The sequence below is a fragment of the Triplophysa rosa genome, linkage group LG18, assembly GCF_024868665.1.
Source record: "Triplophysa rosa linkage group LG18, Trosa_1v2, whole genome shotgun sequence".
Taxonomy (NCBI): Eukaryota; Metazoa; Chordata; class Actinopteri; order Cypriniformes; family Nemacheilidae; genus Triplophysa; species Triplophysa rosa.
This window is the reverse complement of record NC_079907.1, coordinates 16,029,587-16,051,778: the sequence shown is the minus strand read 5'-3', so window position 1 is coordinate 16,051,778 and position 22,192 is coordinate 16,029,587. Positions and strand designations below refer to the sequence as shown.

The 22,192-nt window shown below is 42.7% G+C and overlaps 1 protein-coding gene and 1 long non-coding RNA gene across 14 annotated transcripts in view; one reads left to right on the top strand and one right to left on the bottom strand.

Moving 5' to 3' along the window:
* Window positions 1-22,192, bottom strand: part of myocd (myocardin) — a 270,135-nt gene that overhangs the window by 6,232 nt on the left and 241,711 nt on the right. For 6 of the 13 annotated variants that reach the window (XM_057358972.1, XM_057358978.1, XM_057358975.1 and 3 more), the window contains 11 exons: window positions 19,442-19,497; window positions 19,141-19,216; window positions 10,416-10,580; window positions 7,948-8,123; window positions 5,892-5,993; window positions 5,471-5,760; window positions 5,197-5,353; window positions 3,515-4,522; window positions 1,501-1,644; window positions 628-756; window positions 156-213 (listed from right to left, as the gene is read on the bottom strand). In XM_057358972.1, the coding sequence (XP_057214955.1) occupies window positions 156-213; window positions 628-756; window positions 1,501-1,644; window positions 3,515-4,522; window positions 5,197-5,353; window positions 5,471-5,760; window positions 5,892-5,993; window positions 7,948-8,123; window positions 10,416-10,580; window positions 19,141-19,216; window positions 19,442-19,497 (2,361 nt within the window). The remainder of the gene's footprint in view (window positions 1-155; window positions 214-627; window positions 757-1,500; window positions 1,645-3,514; window positions 4,523-5,196; window positions 5,354-5,470; window positions 5,761-5,891; window positions 5,994-7,947; window positions 8,124-10,415; window positions 10,581-19,140; window positions 19,217-19,441; window positions 19,498-22,192) is intronic. The other 7 variants (XM_057358976.1, XM_057358986.1, XM_057358980.1 and 4 more) reach the window with 4 other exon arrangements.
* On the top strand, window positions 6-21,985 carry LOC130569384 (uncharacterized). Its single transcript, XR_008964823.1, has 3 exons — window positions 6-234; window positions 10,440-10,602; window positions 21,891-21,985. It is a non-coding gene; the product is annotated as an uncharacterized LOC130569384 (long non-coding RNA).

Here is a 22,192-nt window from a genome sequence, read left to right as displayed (position 1 = left end):
TTGGAGGAAAGGGGAGCACATCACAGCACAAACAGTGAGCAGGCTGTCGATGCGCCTCGCAAAAGTTTAGTGTTACCTGATTAAAGTTTTCCATTCAAATGACACTATTAAATAAATGTGCTGCCACTAAACGCTTACACGATCAGTATGCTCACCTCCGCTCTCAATAAGGACGTCTAGAAGTTCATCCATCTGCTGGCTTCTGGTCATCTGCTGGAAAAGCATTAAATTAACGTGAGTGTGAAAACCAGCGTGTTGATATTTGCCATTTTCAAACACAATCGACGCATTACGTGCCTTCGCCTTTCTTTTTAATACACAAAGAGATAATGACCGCATTGTTAGCCATGATCACATTCAAACGCAATGTACTATTATTGTTACGCTGGCGAATGTTTATTTCTGCAGGCGATATCAAGGAGAGCAGTCAACTAGGAAGTACACAATACAGCATTGTGACTGCCACTAATAACTTCCTCTTTTAGGAAGAAAGACAGCCAGAAAGCTGCTTTTCATACAGGGTGCGCGGTGTGAGAGCAGAGCGCGCGCTACAGGGGAAGAGGAAAGCGAGCGAGACAGAAATTAGAGCAGGGAGCTGGGCCGAGTTACTCTTGGGGACTGCTTTACCTGTTTAACAGCATCCTCATAGCATGGGGGCTGTTTAGTGTCGGATGCAGACGAATCTGAACTACAGAAGGCAGTGGTGGATGTGGGAGACTTTGGCTCAACGTGCCTGGCAGAGTGCAATATTGCCTCCTATATGAGGAGACATGGCGAAATGTTACATCTTTGAAGAGGGACTAAAGAGAAGAGAAAGGTTCTAGAGGGTCGCAGGTACCGTTTGTGTTTGTATTATGTGCATCAAACATCAACACTGTGATTGTATCACAATAAATATCAGAATGAGAGCTTGGGCATGTGAAGGTCATATGACTTGCTCATGTTCTTGAAGACTTTACATTTACATTTATGCATTTGGCAGAAGCTTTTATCTAAAGCGACTTACATTGCATTGTATTATACATTTGTTTCTGACTATCGAACCCATGACCTTGCTAGTGCCATGCTCTAACCACTGAGCCACAGGAAATCTGTGGTGACTTGCGAGCACAGTGAATTTTGTGTCTGGTTTGTTGATGGAGACACTACTGGAATATGTACAAAATCATTTAACAGTACCATATTTTCTATTTGAACTGAGAAGATACAATTGAGACCTATATAATTGAGACTCACTGTAGTAGATGTAATATAATTTATATATGCACAATTTAGAATCTTTTAGACTGTAAATCGTATTATATTGTATTGTCATTGTGTTAAATGTCTGTACTAGAAGCTTCCAACACCAAAGAAAATTCCTTGTGTGTGCAAGCACACTTGGCAATAAAGCTCTTCTGATTCTGATTCTGATTCTGATAAGAATGCACAATGCTTCCACAAGTGAGATATAATACATGCATGACGTATTTAGTTATGCTTAATTAGTTATTCACATACTTTTTGCATGTTAGCATTCTTGGCCTTGGATAACCCTCTGTGGTTTAAGTTGTTCTCCGCAGGGCTTTGGTATATAGGCTGCAAGCTTCTTCGGTCAGATGCATATCCGCAGCTTACCGACTGTCCAATATTTTTCTGCTGAAGCTGTGAGAGAAATATTTCATCAGTTAGAAGCATAGAAGCCTGTTAATTCTGTTACAGAAGGTTTTTTTTATTACCATGCATTTTCTGGACAGGTAGAATAGAATTCCCTCTATTCAATCATGGAATACTATGTAAATACTAGTAATTGTTAAAGTACTTGAAATCTTCACCAATATTTTTTTTTCATTGGCCAGCCAGTGCAAGCATTTTTAACAATTTCCACAAACGTTTGAGAGCACCCAGAATATTTAATTCTGTGAATATATGAACATACAATATATCAAATTATTCACCTCTTGCTGTTTCTTCGAAAATACAACATTTTTAACAAAAAGCTGATCAAATTGAGTTTGACCAAAAACTTTGTCCGGATCAAATTAAACATTGGATCAATTGATGCTGTAGTCTTTCAGAAGATCAGTAACAGCGCCTCCTACTGTATAAAAGTGAAAACTGAGAAAGCCAGAAAAATGATCATAAATGACGAGAAAATACTCGATTTGGTTGGAGGGGTAGGGGTAGGGGTAAGATTTTTCAGGACCTCACTTCAAACGAAGGGGTATGAAATTTTCCAACATGGTTGCTCACGCGAATATAATGTAAAGACTTGTACACACCGGGACGATAATCGCACATGCTTATCGCCAGTGTTTTTTGAGACGTTTTTCAGCATTCATACCTGGCGATGAGCTGCGTGAACGTGCAAATTCACTCCCTGACATTGATGGCGCTTAATGAAAAACAGACATACCCGATACACAAGGTGGCGCTGCGCAACTTTATGCTTCTGACATGAATTCAATGTGTGCTTGGCAAGACCGTTTTGTGCTTGAGCGCCACCAAGTCGTGTTTTACTGTAACTTCAGCAGCTCCAGGCACGTGAACAAAAGCGCCTATCTCATTGGTCGGCCAGTTTTTAACGTGCCGTTTCAAAGCAAAAAAAGCCAGAGGTGGTTTTTTTTTATATTATGCTTTTACGCCTGCCGTTTTGCGCATCGGTGTGCACACTCACATTGGCGCCCTTTGTTTAGTCACGAGGCGTTAAACGTCAACGATAAACGCATGAGATTATCGTCCCGTGTGGACAAGCCTTAAGTCTTATTTTGGCATAAATAAGGATTTAAACAACAAATAATCATTTGATTTATTTAAAATGTAATTTTGTGTTTATATTCATGTTCTTGAATACTTGAAACGTTTGTCACTAAAGTTTGCTAACATACCGCATTACTGATTGCACGATAGAACTGCAACATAAGACAACTTTGAAAAGGTAATTGCAACCAGGGCCGGAATGTAATCATGAACAGACCGGGGGTTAGCTGAACACGTTCCATTTCCACCGGTCTGTTCATGATCACCTTCAGGGGGTCTCCCCCTCTGTCTAGGGAATTGGAACGCGATCGCGTGGGGTGAGCTACTTTTGGCGAAAAAGTCCTAGGCTGTAATCCACAAAACTGATATGAATACAGCTGACAGTGGCGTCTTTGTGATAAACATTGCTGCATCTCTTTTGTTGTATACAGCTAGCAGTGACGTATGATGACGTATGACTGTGTAGTAGTGGTGTCCCATTTCTTAGGGAAATGTTTTCAACCCTTCCTCTTACCACACTGTTTCAAGTGGAAAGGGCAAGGGGTAGGCGAACAGGTATAAAATAGAATTGATATTGGGTCTTGAAGTACTGTAGTAGTATGTTTTTGTCAATGGCTGAATCCTAAATATAGTATAGTATAGTATATATAGTATACAGTATATATAGTATAGTATAGTAAATCCTGTCAAAGTATGTGAATTCGTTCTGAAGTTTTGGAAACAGCATTCTAAAAAAATAGTACAAATGTTTAGTTCTTTGCATGCCGTTGGGTACCTGCATATTATGCGTTCTGGGTCCATTTCGAGGGACTGAGTGAGAGCATCCGTCTCTACCCAGAGGTGGGGTCAGCATGTATGGGTGGCTGGGGGATGAAGGCAGGCTGTTGGGCTGGGGGCTGCTGGAGTTTTTGGTTACGGGCGAATCTTGAGGAGAACATTGAGGGCTCAGAAATGCTGAGAGGCCAGGAGGACTTCCAGAAGAAGGCACCTCGAGGCAGTGAGGACTACTGTGTAAATCACAGTGATCCATCCTCTCCAAGCAGCTATTGCTTGGGCAACCTTTGAGCTGTTTGGATGAAAGAGGGCAGCTTGAAGCCACATGTTCCTGTTTAACAGACACTTCATAAAACTGTTGCATCTGAGCTGGAGGCTGAAGATGCATCATGTGTTGCGGTGGGTGTCCTGGTGGTGGAGCAGGGCAGTCTTGCAAGCAGTGGCCACGCTTCCTCTTGTGGAGCTGCATCCGCAGCTCCTCCACTTGTCTTTGCTCTTGGTGCAGCTTCCATATGAGTTCTTCAATCACTTTCTGCTTCTCCACCAACATCTTGTCCTTTTCAGCATCTATACCTAGAGACTCTAAACCAGCCTGGCAACCCATTCCAAGGCCACCTGAAATGCTCTGGGCTTCATCCGTGCTCAGTTGGGCTGGTGATGGCTGTAGGCCAAATTGTGGGGAGGACATTGTGACATCACTGAAGCTATCGGGCAGGGAGCCACTGACTGAGAGGTCAGAAGAGGCTGGTGAGATGGGTGGAGTGGAGCTGGTGCTGCAGAACGGGTAATAACCCCCACCATGAGACATGACGCTTGAAGATCCCGGGGATTGGTAGGACGACAGAGATCCTGTGGGGGTCACTGGGAAAGTCATAGTGCTGATGTCTCCAGAGCTGGACGGGGAACTGGAGCTGGAATCTTTAAAGGGCCGCAGTCTCTCGATTAGGGCCGTTTTGGTGCCAGACACAGGCAGGCCACGTATTCTCAGTTGTTGCCTTAGCTCAGACACCTGCCATCACAGAAATGAGCCATATAAATGATTTCTTGGTATTATATACAGGGGTTGGACAAAATAATATTAACACCTATTGTTATAGCGGTTAATATTGTACACTTCAAATGTGCAAGTTCAGCAGTTCAATTCAATTCAAATGTATTTCTATAGCACTTTTCAATACAATATTGTATTGCACTGTATCAAAGCAGCTTAACAGTCGCTACATAAAGACAAAGTAAAATAAGGTCAAAATAAAGAAGGAAATATGGTATTATTTAAAAATAAAAGCACATTGCCTGTACCAACCATCAAAATAATTAAAATATCAAATAAATAAAATATAAAATAAGGTGTATTATAAAAATGTGAAGAGTTCATATGCAAAAACTTGAAAAAATCATGATTTTTATTTTTTTTAAATGGATTCAACTGTTTGGAAATAAAATCTTCACATATAAAAAGGAAAAAAATATATATTAGTGATGAAAAGTGTATATTAGTGATGCTTACTGCAAAAATAAGACAGTAATTGGAACGTTGTAATAATGATGTAATTTAGAAAATACAGGCATCAACATTTGTTTTAATGTAAATAGCTATAATGTATTTACATTATAACATTATGTATGATACAATATATTATATATAGTACAATAATACCATACATCAAACCCTTTAAAACCTACTTTTAAGTCATCCAGGTTCGCAGGCAATGGTCCTGGCCTTACTGAGGTCATGGGGGTGGGATTACAGTAGGTGGTCTTTACAGGAGATGAGGAGCTACTGTTTACACCGCTAGTTGGTACACTTGAACTGCATGATGTTTGTTGTTCACTGGATTGCCTGTTTTACAGAAAATTGATTTGGACACATTTGATTGACTTGTTTCTGATGATCTAAAAGATTTTACAATTACTTCAAAAACATAAAAAAAGATTTCAAGACTGTCACAGGACTCACTTGTTTGGTGTGTGCTGGTTTAAGGGCTGGTAACTGAAGCTCTGGCTCTGTGGACACTGGTGCTGATGGGAATGTGAGTGCTGCTGGTGTTTCTGCTGGCTGAGGATCTGCAGCTGCAGGAAGAGCTGCTGTTGTTGAAGGAGCCGAGCGTAGGCGGAGTCCATTGGTGGAGGTGGAGATTTTTCTGCCTTCTGGTCCGGAGGGATGTACTGGTGGTACTTGAGCTTCTTCACTTTGGGCTTGATATCTTTGGGCTTTTTGTGGCGGTTCTTGTCGGACATTTTGGACTGCTTTATTCAATTGGTTACAGAGTAAAAGAACAGTGATTTATGATTAAAGCATGTAATCTCAAACTTTAGTCAGATGAAACTGAACTTTGTGTTTGTTGTTTGGTTACTGTAAACAGGAAAAAAGTTCTTACCTTGACTATAGCAGGGACTGGAATGGGTGGAGATGCCTGGTTGTTTGTGGCATGTGCATTGTCCTCTTGGTTTTGAGTGGTGACATCTTTGTTCTGAGACCCCTACATATGGTCAAATGAAATTTACAAAATTAAATTCTGAAAGGATATTTTACAATATAAAATTATAATAGAAACTAAGCCAATTATATTTAAGATTATGAAAAAAAACATTATTTCTTCTGTTAAACATTTAACTTTAAACATGACTTATTATGGTACAACAGTAACAAAGCTGGTACCCAGACGACATTGTTTATAAAAGATTTATGTATGTTTTCAAAGCACATGAGGTTATTAAATGCTCATAATTGACAGCTCTCATCACTGGACAGACACAATGCTAAAATAAATATTTCTTAACATGCACGCTTTTACTGAACGTGACAACAGTAATAGGTCATGATTTCATGCCAGGCCCCCTGACAGCAACAGTCGTTTATTATTCCATTTGCCAGAGAACATGCAATCGCTCTAATGCCCGAAGCAATGTTGTAAAAGCAACAATACACCTTTTACTGTGTAAGAAACACACTGGCATGCTAAGCTGGGAACAGAGTCAAAGACCTGTCATACAGTGTCTAACGGCTCCTGGAGAATTTGGACAGAACCATGCAGTTTCTGTTGTTACCAAAGGGGGCACACTTTTACTTTTCTAAGACTGCTTACTATGACCAAGAGGCAGTTTACACTTGACCATTTTCAACTAAAAACTGAAAACTTTATGCGTTTTGGCAGTTCATGTACACGACAACAGTGTTTTGGGGGACTGAAAATGCAAACTTTTGAAAACGGATGTCAAAGTTTTTTAAAACGACAGCAATTAAACCGTGTAAACTCGTTTATTACAAGTCCAGTCTGTAGGCATGCACGAGTATTCCCCAAACAATAATGGCGGCCTCCATGCTGCATGTTTGTGCAGCGTAACATACTTTTTGTCATTTCTCCAGCAAAAAGCAGATTTACTGCACCACTACAACCAGCGGAGACATATTTATATTATTTATAAACACAAACTGTAAACACACATACACACCGACAAAATGTATCAAAAACGCTTTTACCTTAAAACAGGGTATGCATATGTGCACAAGCATGTAGTGTTTCTTTACAGCGCATCACCATCCACTGGCCTGTCATGCATAATACGGTGTTTTTATTCGTTTACCCAGATCCGTGTAAATGCAGATTGTTTTGATAACGCTGTCGTGTGTACGTGAAACTTTTCAAAAATGCAAAAGAAAAACTTTTCTGTTTTTCATTGTGTAAACGTGCTCTAAACTCTCCCTCACTTGGCTTTGCTTCAGGAATCTTTTTTTTAATTGGAATGGCAATGAAACACTGTATCAAAGTCAGATATTAGTCCACTTCTTATTAAAATGATCATGAATGTTGGTAACCAAACAACAGCAGTACCCTTCACTTCCATTGTATGGACACTAAACAAGTCAATGGGTATCAGGGGCGGACTGACCGGTAAGACATTCTGTCAAAGTCCAGAACGGCTGTGACCAGGGGCAGACTGGCCATCTGGAGTACCGGAACTTTTCCCGGTAGGCCGTTAATGTATGGGGCCGGAATGGACACTTGGGCCAGACAGACGGACGTATTATAAACGCGAAGGTACGCAACGCGAAGGCACATACAACCCCCCCGTCGACAGAAATGGTGGAGGGCCAATGTGGGCCGAATAATCCAGGGCCGATTTTGCTTAACAGTCCGGCCTTGACGGGTATTGCCATATTTCGGTTACCAACATTTCTCAAAATATCTTATTTGTTTTCTGCAGAAGAAACAGTTACATACATACAGTTTTAAAATAACAAGAAGGTGAGTAAATGATGACAGAATTTTCATATTTGGTTGAACTATTCCTTTAACAATGTTAAAAGATGCACCATATTGTAAAGTGTTACCGAAATATCTGTGCTCTCAACCTGAGGACGACTTTGCCTAGTCAAAATGTGCAAAGTGTGGAGAAAGAATAGCCAAAATTTGTGACAGTGTATTTTCTCACATGGCTGGTGCTGTTTATGGTGGGGGAGGCCGAGCCGCTGGTTTTGTTCTCCGGGAGGGGTTCAGTGAAACCCTGCGACTCTTCACTGTGAGGCTGTTCAGGGGACAGACTCTCATTGCTGCTGTCCTCCTCAAAAGCATACGAGTCCTCCTGCTTGGGGTACTTCCCATGGTTCACTATGAAGATAAGAAAGAGACAAACGAGTGTATTGAGATAGAAGAACCCAAATGCATTAAGATAAGGTAACAGAGCTGGACAAATCCAAGAAGCGAAACAAAGCAGGCTAAACCAAAAAGATAAGAACAACTTTACACGAACCCAGTTGATTAACATCTTAACACCAGCAGTCTTTGAAAGAATTACAAAGCTCTGAAGTCTGTGTAAATATTTGAGTAAAGAGTTTGTGCGTGAGTCTGTTTGCGTCTGATGGTGCGTATATGTTGAGGGGAATGTGAGTGTGTTGAGCGTTTGCCAGAATGCTGCTGTGTCTGGTGTGTGTGCGACCGGCTCGATCCCGATCACCCTTATTTCTTTGTCATTTGCACCTGGTCGAGCAGTGCCATGATGTTGCAGAGCTAGATTGACAAGAATCACTTTAGAGTAGCAGGAGCAATGATAGGTCAGACTAAGAGGTCAAGAAATGGGCAGTGTGAAATGGCACTTGGAGGGGCAAATGTGTTGAACTGATTCCATATCTGAACATGTGACCTGCCAGGAGCACAGGGGCTGGTTTCAATCATGACAAACACACTTTGGACCGTGCGCTGTGCATACGCTGTCTGGTGCCGCCGTCACACCGGGAAATGTGTGAGCGTTATTTCCTTTAGCTGTTGATGTTGGGCTGGACTGTACTGTATGACAAGGCCCAGGAAGCGCCTGACTACAACCTGTCCAGTTTTACTAGATCATTTCAGACAGATGTGTTTGTATAGACATTGCTACATATTGCTTCCACTTAAAGGGATAGTTCTCTCAAAATATATTTTTTGCCATCTTTTTTCACCTTTTGTTGTTTAAAATCTTGGTTTTATTTGTGGAACACAAACGAATATATTTTGAGAAATTTCTCTGTGGTTTTGCGTAGAGTAACCCATATATACAACTCCAGGGTGTTAATAAATGTCTTCTGAGGTAAAACAATACATTTTTGAGTGAAAACTACTGTCTATATATTTGATATTTTGTATTTAAAGGTCACGACTTTGAATGTATATAGATGAAAAACCTACACACGTAATGGAGGCACGCTGGCTTCATGATGATTCACATTGCGAGAACCAATGAGATTTGATGTTGGGACCGGAGCTGGCATGCAAATTAAAATACCCATATAATTATATATTTGCAATACTGGTTGAATAAACAAGTAAACACTGACATCATTTCTTCACCCGCTTGTCATTTCAAATGTGTATGACTTACTTTTGCAGAACACAAAATAATATATTTTGAAGAATGTTGGTAACCGAACAGCAGCGTTACCCATTCAGTTCTATTGTACGGACGGACACTAAGTCAATGCAAGTCAATGGGTACCGCCATTGTTCAGTTACCAACATGCTTCAAAATATATTCTTTTGTGTTCTGTGAAAGAAAGTAAGTCATACAGGTTTGAAATGACAAGAGGCTGAGTAAATTATTTTTTAATTTTGGGTGAAAAAAAAATTCTTCGCTCTACTAACATATAAAACCTTTTTATATAAAATAACAAAAGTCTAATAACCAAAGAAAAGAGAATTGTGGGATGGGCGCCTCTGGGGAGCAGCATCTTCTTCCCAAACACCTTTGTAGGTGGCTCGGCGGAGCCGCATAAATCACGGTGAGTCAAAACAGAGAAATGAACGAGACATTCATTTGATCTCCAGCGAAAAGGGTGGATCTAAATACAGCTGCTGTTTGTCTCAATAAAACATGTTCCTCTTCCAACAGAGGTAGTATAAACTATCGCCCCCAGCCTCATGCCTGTCTTATGCAGTACATTTACCGACAGCTCCAGGGGGAAAACACAGAATGTTTACTTTGAGCATGTCCAAAAACACTGGCTTTGGAGGGATCTGAGGGGACAACATACTGCGGTCAGACTACATAGTAAACACATTGCGAGTTAATGCCCGTGAGCAGGAGCTGACGGCCTCCTAAATCAAGCTGTGTTTGTTGAGGCAAAGGTTGGGAAGATTTTAAGGAATCTTGCTAAACATCACTTGCTTGGAATTCTGGGGATTGTTGGGACAGTCATGCACAAAAATATTCAGTCATTTAGGATCTTTTAAGTAAAATAGCAATTATTTGAATCATCTGAGGTATTAATTTGCCTAACATATACTCAAGGCCACTGTAATGATTCAAAAGTTAATGAAGCAACTAAGAACGTAGTAACACTTGTGTGGTATGCCAAATGAGCTTTTAATGGGAACATACACCTGTTGTGGTAACAATGAAATAAATCACTAGTATTCAAGTTTTTATACCTTTTATTGCTGCTTCTTTAACAGTGGAATCGACAGGAATGATATTCTTCTCAACAAGCTCCAGTGGGCCCGGTCTCAGAGCGATTTTCTCGTTCAGGTTGTCTGCAAGCCTGGCTCGCTTGAGTTTCGTCTGCGAGTCTTGAGCAGGACCCTCGCTGGCCGTGTCTGCATGGCAAACAGAATGCTGGTAAGCACTATTAATCCAGTACAGCGGCCCTTCACTCAAACACATAAATGATGCAGTCATTTGTTGAATAAACAGTTATTGTATGTGCTTCCAAGTCAGGGCGCACCCTAGGTGCTCATCAGTCAGAGCGGATCATGAGAAGCTCAGTCTGAAGTGTCAAAATGCTTCCACTGTAAACAGTTGAAATGACCGCAGCCACAAAACACGCAGCTTGTGTCTTCTTGATGAATACACTGCCGTTCAAAAGTTTATAGATACTTGACTGATGATGATGATTTTATTATCTTAAAAACTGTTCAATCTAAAGGCATATTGTATGTCTGAAATAAAATATGTAAAGAAAAATATAATTGTCAAGATTTAAATTTTTTATTTACAAAACAAAACATTTGTTTAATAAGCATCCCAGGGTGAAACCTTCCTAAGGTGGTTAATGAAGTGCTGAGAGTATGGTTTTGTGAATTCTAGGCAAAGATTGGCTACTTTGAAGATATACACAGCATGAAGAAAATAGCACTTAGTTTTGATTTTTATTAAATTTTTATTAGTTATTTTATTAAGCTCTAAGTTTAAGAGAATAGTGGAGTCGACATCACAACTATAACAATAAAGATAATGAAATTGCTTTGGCTTAACTTTTCAGGATATGTGCGGCACGCTTGGATGACATTGACAGCCAATACAAAACTATTATAATTTTAAGGGTTCATACACTGAAATAGTGTGAATTGTGCTTAATAAAAATAATGTTTTCATCCACTGGCACGGATGCTAATTTATTGGTCTTTATAGTTCTCTTTTTTGGTGTGAACAGGCATTTATTCCATACTTGTTATGGGTTTACTATTATTCCAAAATTTGGAATAAAAATCCCCCCAAAAAGAACAGGTAAATGATCCTAATTTTTTGAACCTTTTTTGGACAACAATCACATGAGGTGTATTCTCTGTTGCATGTGGCTTGATACCAGTGGTGGAGCCAGAGTAGCAAATCAAATTTTGGGGTGGCCCCCAGGGTGGCCAATTGGATGTTCAGTGCCACCCTGGGTGCCACCCCAAAATTTGATTTGCTACTTATGTTAATTGACATCTAATTTCACCTCTGGTTGAACAAAGCTTTTATTTTGACATTCGGTGGCAGTTCTTGCACGTGACGTCACCACACACGAAAGGCAAGCGAGTCACGTCCACTGAGTTATCTGAGTTGTAGAAAGGCTGAAAGCAGCAGTGTTTACCGCTATTTGTACTCTATTTAGAACGAGATAAAGTTGTTGTGCTTTGGATTGTACAAACAGGGAATTGAGCAAGGAATTGGAGACAAATGAAATAAAAGAAGCAAATGGATCTCTGCAATTTGCTGAAACAAATGGAATATTGAAACATGGTTGCTTGTTAGGCATTTCATGTCAGACTCAGGTAAGTTTTTTTTATTGAACCATACCATAATAGTGTTACCTACATACTTTCTAACGTTACACCTTTATATGTTGCGTAAATGTAAAGTTTTCCCAGCGTTTTCTAACCTTAAATGGATATAAACACAGAGTTGGGAGAGATCCCCTATTTCTTATAACATTCTTAGCAGGTGTAACGTTACCTTATACAAACTTAAAGAGTACATTCCTCAATATTTTTAAGGGCTTATTTTGGTTTATGGAGTGTCCGACAACAAGTTTATGTACATACATGATCTAAAAATACTATTATTTCGTAATAATAAGCAGTTTTTATTACCTTACTTCTTGACTGACTCTCAAATGATTCGTTCCGCGATTCATCTGTGTAATCTCCGCCTTTCCGCCAGCGTAGTCTGATCTGATTGGTCAGATAGTGTAGTCTGCTGTGATTGGTCAGATGGTCTAGTCTGCTGTGATTGGTCAAATGGTCTAGTCTGCTGTGATTGGTCAGATGGTCTAGTCTGCTGTGATTGGTCAAATGGTCTAGTCTGCTGTGATTGGTCAAATGGTCTAGTTTGCTGTGATTGGTCAAACGCGTTCAGCATGTGTCGCAAATGGACCGCCTATCATTACTGCTGTATTACGGTTTGCAGGTGGTTGGATATTAACAGTGTATAGAGAGAACAACACAACTAACTCCTCCCTCCCTTAAAGGTACAGTACACCTTGGTGAATGTCTCCTCTCATATTACTTGTGGTTCGCCACACAGGCCCCCCCAGAATTCACCCCTAAAAACAGGCCAGACCGAACATATACCCCAAAGAAAACATAGGTCTCCATGCATACTTGCAAAACAGAACAGCGTTTACAGTGTATATGAAAGTCAACGGAGAGGGGGGCGGATCAGGCGGCCATAACGGCTTCGCTTAGCAGGAGAGGGGCGAAGGGGCAGAGCAGGGGCCGAGGCTACCGCAGGGGGGCGCCCTCGCCGAGGAGGCTGGGCCAGCTGAAACGGCTTACCAATATCCACATGAGCAGGCTTGAGACGGTCTATCGCCACCCGCTCAGGCCTGCCCCCCATATCCACAACAAAGTTCTTAGACCCTTCCACCAGGACTCGGAAGGGTCCATCGTAGGGGGGCCGCAGCGGGGTACGATGGCCATCGTGGCGGATGAAAACATACTTGGCCGACAGTAAATCCTTGGGCACGTAGGATTGGGGGAGGCCATGGTGAGTCGTGGGAATAGGAACAAAAGCATCGGCAATGTCCCGGGACACAGCCCGATGAGAGGCCACAGACCACTGGGCCGTGGCATCCGGAAGAAACTCACCCGGAACGCGCAGAGGCTGGCCGTACACCAACTCGGCCGATGAGGCTTGCAGATCTTCTTTGGGGGCGGAGCGAAGGCCAAGCATGACCCATGGGAGGCGGTCAGCCCAGTCGCAGTTCGTAAGGCTGGCCCGTAGCGCGGCCTTCATGTCACGATGAAACCGCTCGCAAAGTCCATTGCTCTGAGGGTTATAGGCTGTGGTACGGTGGACCTTCACCCCCAAGACCTCGGCGACCGCAGTCCAAAGCTCCGATGTGAACTGCGGACCTCGGTCCAAGGAGAGGTCAGACGGTGTACCGAAACGGGCCACCCAAGCCATAATGAACGCCCGGGCCACGTCAGCTGATGTAGTGGAGGACAGGGGAACCACTTCTGGCCACCTGGTGGTCCTGTCCACCATGGTGAGGAGGTAGGTGTAACCACGGGAGGGGGGTAAGGGGCCCACCAGGTCCACATTCACATGATCAAAACGTCTCTCTGGCACTTTGAAGGGTGCCAAGGGGGCTTTGGTATGACGAGTCACCTTTGCGCGCTGGCACGCCACACAGGCAGCAACCCAGGCCCTGACATCCCTCCGCAGGCCTGGCCAGACGAACTTGGCCCCCACCAGCTTGGTAGAGGCCTTCACCCCCGGGTGGGAAAGGCCGTGGATGGCGTCAAAAACCTTACGCCTCCAGCCAGCAGGTACCATAGGGCGCGGTTGGCCAGTGGAGACATCACAGAGGAGCGTAGCGTTGGCCGTGTCAAAAATCACAACATCCATGAGCAACGCCGTGGGGGCTGTCCTGTAGGCTTGCACCTCAGCGTCCGCGTTCTGATCCACCGCCATAGTAGCATAGTCGAGGCCCAAGTGGACGGACCCAGCAACAGCCCGGGAGAGGCAGTCGGCTACGAAATTGTCTTTACCGGCCACGTGCTGAATGTCAGTAGTAAACTCGGAGATGGCAGAGAGCTGACGCTGCTGTCGACCAGACCATGGTTCCGAAGACTTGGCCATAGCAAACGTCAGCGGTTTGTGGTCCACGAAAGCCGTGAAACGCCGGCCCTCCAACAGGAACCGGAAATGACGGGTGGCAAGGAAAAGACCCAGGAGCTACCTGTCGAAGGCGCTGTATTTCCTCTCGTTGTCACGGAGCTTCCTGCTGAAAAAGGCCAGCGGCTGCCAGGCTCCGCCCACCCACTGTTCACACACCACCCCCATGGCGTAATCTGAGGCGTCCGAAGTAAGAGCAACTGGGGCGGTCGGAGACGGGTGCGCCAGCAGAGCAGCGTTGGGCAGCGCGGTTTTGGCAGCATCAAAAGCCTCCGTCATCGCTGGGGCCCAATCCAACACATCCGCCGGCCTCCCACCCCGCAAGGCGTCGTATAAGGGTCGCATGAGGTGGGCCGCATGGGGGAGGAAACGGTTATAAAATTCACCATACCCAAGAACTCCTGCAGGGACTTCACAGTGCGTGGGCGTGGGAACTTGGCGATGATGTCCACCTTTGCCGGGAGGGGCACGGCCCCCTGTGGGGTGATGTGGTGGCCGAGGAAAGTGATGGACGACCGGCCAAACACACACTTAGCCGGGTTAAGGATGAGACCATGCTCGTTGAGCCGGCCGAATAGCTGCCGGATATGTGTCAGGTGGTCGTCTGCGGACGCGCTAGCCACGAGAATGTCATCCAAGTAAACAAATAGGAAGGGCATGTCCCTCAGCACAGAGTCCATGAGGCGCTGAAATGTCTGCGCTGCACCCTTGAGGCCGAAAGGCATCCGCAGGAATTCAAAAAGGCCAAAGGGCGTGATGACCGCTGTCTTGAGGACATCCTGCGAGTGGACAGGCACCTGGTGGTAACCACGCACCAGGTCCACCTTCGAAAAGATGGTGGCGCCGGCTAGGTGGGCGGAGAAATCCTGTATGTGCGGCACCGGGTACCGGTCGGGGGTGGTGGCGTTGTTCAGGCGTCGGAAATCACCACAGGAACACCAACCACCATCAGCCTTGGTCACCATGTGTAGGGGGGAGGCCCACGGGCTGTTAGAGCGGCGCACTATGCCGAGGTGCTCCATGGTAGCGAACTCCTCCCTGGCGATCACGAGCTTGGCAGCGTCGAGGCGCCGGGCTCGTGCATAGACCGGGGGGCCAACCGTGGTGATGTAGTGCTCCACGCCATGCTGAGCCACTGCCGATGAAAACATGGGCGTGGTTATGTCAGGGAACTCAGCCAGCAGGCGTTGATACAGGTCCCCGGTGGCAAGCGTATTCGACAGACAAAGTGCCCCCACCCCTCCAAGCGTGCAGGGGTACGAAGCAAAAGAAAGGGCGTCGATCAGGCGGCAGTTTGTAACATCCACCAACAGTCTGTAAGCGCAGAGGAAATCCGCCCCCAAGAGCGACGTAGATACGGCGGCCATTACGAAATCCCAGCCGAAACGCCGCCCGCCGAAACACACTTCTACATACCTCGTGCCATAGGTACGAATGGGTGTGCCGTTGGCGGCGTCCATCGGGGGGCCATGCCCGCCAGCCATAGTGTCCACAGTCATCGCCGGCAGGATGCTGCGTTGAGCCCCAGAATCGACCAGCAGCCGCCGGCCAGACAAGGTGTCAGTGATGAATAACAGCTTGCAGTCACGGCCAACACCCATAGCTGTTAATGAGCGCCGGCCCTGGCTTTTCCCTGGGCTCTAAAACTGCAAGGCTGACGACACTGCTTGGCCTTGGCCCCAAACCTGGAATGGTAATAACACCACCCGTCCTCACGCTGTCGGCGAGCCGTCACGGCAGCTGCAGTGTCCAGGTCGTCCTCCGGGGGGCCAAGCGGGGCAAACGAGTGCTGGGGGGGCAACAGCGCATGGACAAACTGCTGCCGGTTGGCGAGGAAAATCCTGTCCGCCTCCACAGCCAGTGCCCGGTAGTCTCTGGAGGAAGGGAGGGGGGAACTGGCCAGCGCGGTGCGCACGGGTACTGGAAGCTGCCGCAGAAAAATGTGGGCGAAAAGGAACGAGGGATCCGCTGCGCCCAGCACAGCTAGCATCCTCTCCATTAACTCGGACGGCTTGCTGTCGCCAAGGCCGTTCAGAGACAAAAGGCGGTCTGCTTTCTCCAGCTCCGACAGTTCAAAAAGCTGCAACAGGAATGTTTTGAGTGCGTCGTATTTGCCGTCAACCGGAGGAGCCTCTAACAGCGCCATAGCCCTGGCTGTCGTCGAGGCATCTAAAGCCGCTACCACGTGGAAATATTTTGTCACGTCCTGTGTTATTCCTCTCAGCTGGAACTGGGCCTCGATGTGTTGAAACCACGGCCGTGGGTTGTGCTGCCAAAAGTCCGGTAATTTGACGGTGGCGGCGCAGGTAGCACCGACATTAGCCGCGCCGCTAGCAGCAGCATTTTCATCGCCGTCGTGGTGTGACATAATTCAGCCGTAGCCAACTCGCGTCAGGGTCACCACTTGTGGAGTGCAATAAACGAGGAGACGAAAACGAAGATGTGTCGGGTCCGCTTATTCTCCACTTTAATATAACTCTCACACCGAACAGCGAGTCAAGTAAAACCACAGCACACACATCACAAAACAGGAACAACACAACTAACTCCTCCCTCCCTTAAAGGTACAGTAACCCTTGGTGAATGTCTCCTCTCATATTACTTGTGGTTCGCAAAGTTAGCTAAACACAGACATGAGATAACGTCACACAAATTTAATTTTAAGTAAAGACAAAAATAAAGAGTCACACTTACAGGTTGTGATTCGGTGGAGCTTACAGGTCCAAATAAAGTTGGTATTGCAACATCTTTTAAGGAAAGACGTTTAATGTATCCTGCAGTAAAGGCGCCAAGATTGATGAAGCAATCTTCGGTAAAATGACGCGCGCAAAGTAAAACGTTCGGTTTATACTCCTTTGGTGTCGTTTGAAAAATAAATAGTAACCATTTTTTCCTCAGAAGTTCTTCCTTTGGTAGTGAAAATAAGACTGACTTAGTTTCACTACATAGAACACAGCTTCTCTTAGACATGATGCACACGTCACGAACGAGCTAGTACAGTGTTTGGGGAGGAGAGAGTTAAGTTTTCGCAGTCAGTAGGCGGGGATTTTTCTAGTGACGTAGGTACATTGTGGTTAAAGATTCGGACAGGTCATGGCTTGTTCGCGTGATTCAGAGTCGATTACCTTTTTTATAAGCTAATAACTTTGTTATTCGTTCACCTTCGGATTTACAACTTGGCAGATTGCTTACATTCAAACACAGCAAAATTAAACACTTCATGAAATGTATTTTTTATGATCTCGAGGAATGTACTCTTTAAGAAATTAAGTACACAAGAAGGAAGCATCATATTTTAGGTTTAAGAATTCCTGAAAAAAGGTTTTATTGTGTAAGTTAACAATAGGCTCCATTACCAGATTATTGATTAGATAAGAGAGATCGGTTCCCAACATACATTGTTTACATCAGGGTCGGAAATTAACACAGGCTTTGGAAAAAAATGACAGCAAGGTGAACTAAACTGCCCTCCAAATTCAATGTAAAAAACTACGACAGTTGCAATCTAAATAAAATGAAAATTAACGAATGTCGATTACAGCATTACATTTTGATCTGCTACAGCGGTGAGCATTACAGCCAATCACAGATCATCAAATTAATATACTAGCCAATCCGAGGCGTTTAAATGATTCACCGGTGAAGAAGAGTTGTTGAAGTGCACCACGCTCACACAGTTTATCAAGAACACGAACAACCGTGTACATACACAATGTAAGAAAGAGATTCATTGTGCAGAGTAGTCAGACTCTTTAATGTATAACCTGAAGCCATTGAGATGGTTTTTGATTGCTTTCTATATATTTCCAGTTTGAATAACCGTTTTGATTTTCATGTTCCTTGGAAAATCATTGTGCACTTTGATAAAAGTGCAAAAAACAGCAATGAAATCATTCATAAACGTTCTCAGCTTTGTAGCGTGTAAAACGTTTTCATGTTTTCTAATATCTGAAAGTAATAATCAAGATTACATCAAGGGCAATAATCAGCATCAATGATTTTGTTTTAATCTTGCAATCCTATGGAATGAGTTTTATATTTATAACATCTTATACTGTATGCTGCTCTGATCCACATTATTTGAAACACACTTTTGGTCTTGTTTTGCGTTATCAGGGTTAAACTATGTTTTTAACATTTTCATCATTTATATGTTATAAATTTACTTCAACTACATACATTTAGAATTACATTAATTTCATTACGTTGGGAAATTTTTTTGTATACATTTGTCATATTTTTGACACTTAGATTGAGGAACTTTGGGAAGTAAATTATCAGTTCTGGTCCTTGATTCTGATTGGCTGAGCCGAGTTCTAAACTGTTATAAAATATCCCGATTTATAACGGCTGACTGCATTACATAGCCTAAATATAATTTAATTTACTTTATTTTATGAAACCTTGCTACGCATATGTAATAACTGTTTTATAAAAGCAATAAGCCCCATGAAGCAGTGGCTAAGGGGCTTTTAGGCACTCTTAGCTGTTATAAAATGCACTGTAACCCACTGCTTCGCGGGGCTTATTGCTTTATTGTACATCTAATCAGCAATACTAGGATTTATTTGTGATAATTCGATGCCAGGTCAGGGTTACATACTAATTTTCTGACATGGTCTCTGGATCCCCTGAAGTAGCCTTGGCCACCCCCTGGCCACCCCATATATAAAACTCTAGCTCCGCCACTGTTTGATTCATCTGAATGTTAGTAATCGTTCAGTGTATGTGTGGATGTTTTTATTTATTTTTTCTAAAAAACAAAACTGATCTTACCTTGTAAAATGTGCATGTTGATGAGCTCAGATTTATCTGGTCGGCTTCTGATTTTATGCTTTAGGTAATCTCCAGTCTGCAAAATATTGACAACTACATTCATTAAAATATTTAAAAATAGAGTACACAGTACACAACACAAAGACTTTAAATCTAATTCTAATTGTTTTAGAAAATTACTTTTATAGAATGATTTATGTCATTATTTGTGAGGCATACTTTGATCGCAGAGACACGGCGTGTGCCATGTGTCTTTGTTTTCGAAAGGATTCTGTGAGATAATGTTGCTTATGGTTCTAACCTTGGATCTCTCAAGACTTTTCCTCTGTTCATGGAATGCAGCCGGACTCTTCAAGGCTGGAAAAACAATTAAGAGAGAACTGAATAAATGTGATACACTTTTATCTGTAAAGCTGTTAGTGAACACGCTGTCAATGAATCCTACATAAATAATTTCTGGCAGTACCTGATTTGGTTCTGTATCTCTCCTGCAGCTAAAAAAAGATTCCTGAACCAAGTGCTTGCCTGACTGCTGTAAAGAAATATTTTCCAAAAGCATTTATTTGGATCTGTTTTTTTTACTGTTGCCCAAACATAGGGATCAAATACTCTCATGAACACTAAAATGACGATGTCACAAGATAAAATGTTATCACGATATAACATTGCAACTTACTCTGGATATTATTTTTATTCAGAAAAAAGTTGCTGGGTTATTTGAAGTTTTGTTGCTCTTATTACTCCAAAACCGCACAAAAGGCCTGATATTGACACATGGCTAAATGTTATTTGAGACGTTTGTTGTTTTGTTTTATTGTGGTCAGGTCTTTGGAAACTAGGAAAGCAGGGTTAAGAATGCAGCCTTTTATATATATATTTTTTAGATGCAATAAACATGGAAAATGCGAACAAAGAAATAAAATAAATATTTTGAAAGAAATATTTTATATTAATAAATAAACTAAGACACAGAAGGGCTAAAATTAGTACTATCGTAAAGTTATTATAATTATAAGCTTCAAAATAAGAGCCCATAGGATATAATGCAAATTGTGTCATTTGTACAAAGAAAGCACATGTAAACATCTATAGTGAAACAGATCATAGCAACTGAAGACTAACTACTCCAAACAAACAGTACAGATAATCTATCATTAAAAAAGGAGATAACATTAGAAATCGTCTTATTTCAACCACAGACCTTCTCACACTGAATACACTGTCTCTGTAAGTGCTTACAGTCACCCTACTGCTTTGATAGTCATACCACACATTTCAATTAAAAAGATACCAGCACGAGGTCACTGTGAGTTCATTGAGTGAATAAGTGTGTGTGAGAGAGAGAGACAAAGAGTTAATTTAGCTACAGTAAAATCAAAATAATACATCCACTACAAAAGCTGATGTACATAAAACGTTTTGTAGCAATCAACTAACACAAACAAACCTTTTGAGTCAGTTAAGTCATAAAATTAACTTAAACTGCAGTTTTCTAATGTATGCACGGTGTGGAGCAGAGCCTGCAAACCTTTAATCCAGACAGAGTTCAACACAAGCACAAGCCAAACACTAAACCCGAGATGTCCATCTCTCTGGCTCCTCCTCAGCCACACGCCAAACAACCAAGAAGCCTGACTGCTGCTTTCAAGTGTCTAATAAAGACCAGATGTTCTCAGGGAAATGTATACACAGGGCATATGTGCGGTCCATCCTCTCAAAAACCAGAGAAAAGATTGAAATATCACCTCCACAGAAGAATGCAACAGATTGCATAATTCCAGCCTTAAGCAGCCCTTTGAAATGTAAGGTGCATTATGGATGATATATGGTGCACTTTATGTTGGGTTGGATTGGCTCCTTGAGAAAAAGTGATATATAAACTAAAGAAACGTAAGAACAAATGTAAAACATTTGGAAGATCAAAAGGCACTATCTACAGACAAAGATGCCAGAAAACCTACATTTTCCAAACATGCCTGCTATTATACATGTGGATAGCACCTATTTAAATGCTTAAAGAAACCTGTTTATCTCACTTTGTTGACCCCTTGTCTGCCATAAAAAGATAACCAGCCATTGAAAATTCTTTTTTAAGGACCACAGGCCGGACAATCACATTTTTGGGTGGATTTTATCTCCAGCAGACTCCCTGAAAATGATAGTGTTGAGCTGGCTGACCATTCTTTTCCTGTGCACACTTCTGCCAGGTTATCTAAAGCCTTATGCCTCTCTGCAAAGGTGCCAGCCACACTGTTCAGCGGCTTATTTTAAAACACCTAATCACAAATGAAAATATACAATTGACCTGTGATTAAAATTCTGCTCTAATAAGAATGTCAGTGTATAAACCAATATGCACTATAAGAAATACCAATACAGCTGAGGTATATTTTAGTAGGTGACTGAATCGTACGGCTCTGTTTTCTTTAATATCTTTGTATGTTTAGCTTTGAATCTTCTTACATTGCAACTGTCATTATACAAGACGTCAATATTTTCAAAACCACTAAAAAGTGTGTCGGTATTGTACTGGCTGGTGATTTGGAAATGGGGACATACAACAGTAAACGCTTGGTCTCATCCTTGACCTCATTTCAGATATACATTCTGCTTTCTCGGATCGTCTGTATATTATCTTTAAGCTGTTTATTATTATCTGACAGGCAGATACAAATCTGAAAGGTTTTGTGCCTAATATGCATAGGTGGCCAACAAGTGTAAAAGTGGCTCTTCTATTTAAATATTAACAGGTGTTGTTGGTGTAATTGTGGTGCAGTTGGCTCTCACAGGACCCAGAGCACCTCTTCAGCACAAGAGCATTCCAGTGAGGTCAGCTTCACAGTGCCACGGAAACGTGCAGGGAACACACTGGTTTTTTGCAGCCTAGTGTGGATCAGCTTACAGTCGCCTTTGTCTGCACTTATTTTGTCATATTGTACATGTCTACCCACAAGGCATGAGGGCTGAGGCACGAGGGCTATTATCTGTTCTTTCTTTTTTCTTTCTGTCTTGTTACATGTTTCTTTCAATTGGTTTATAATTGAATTTTTAT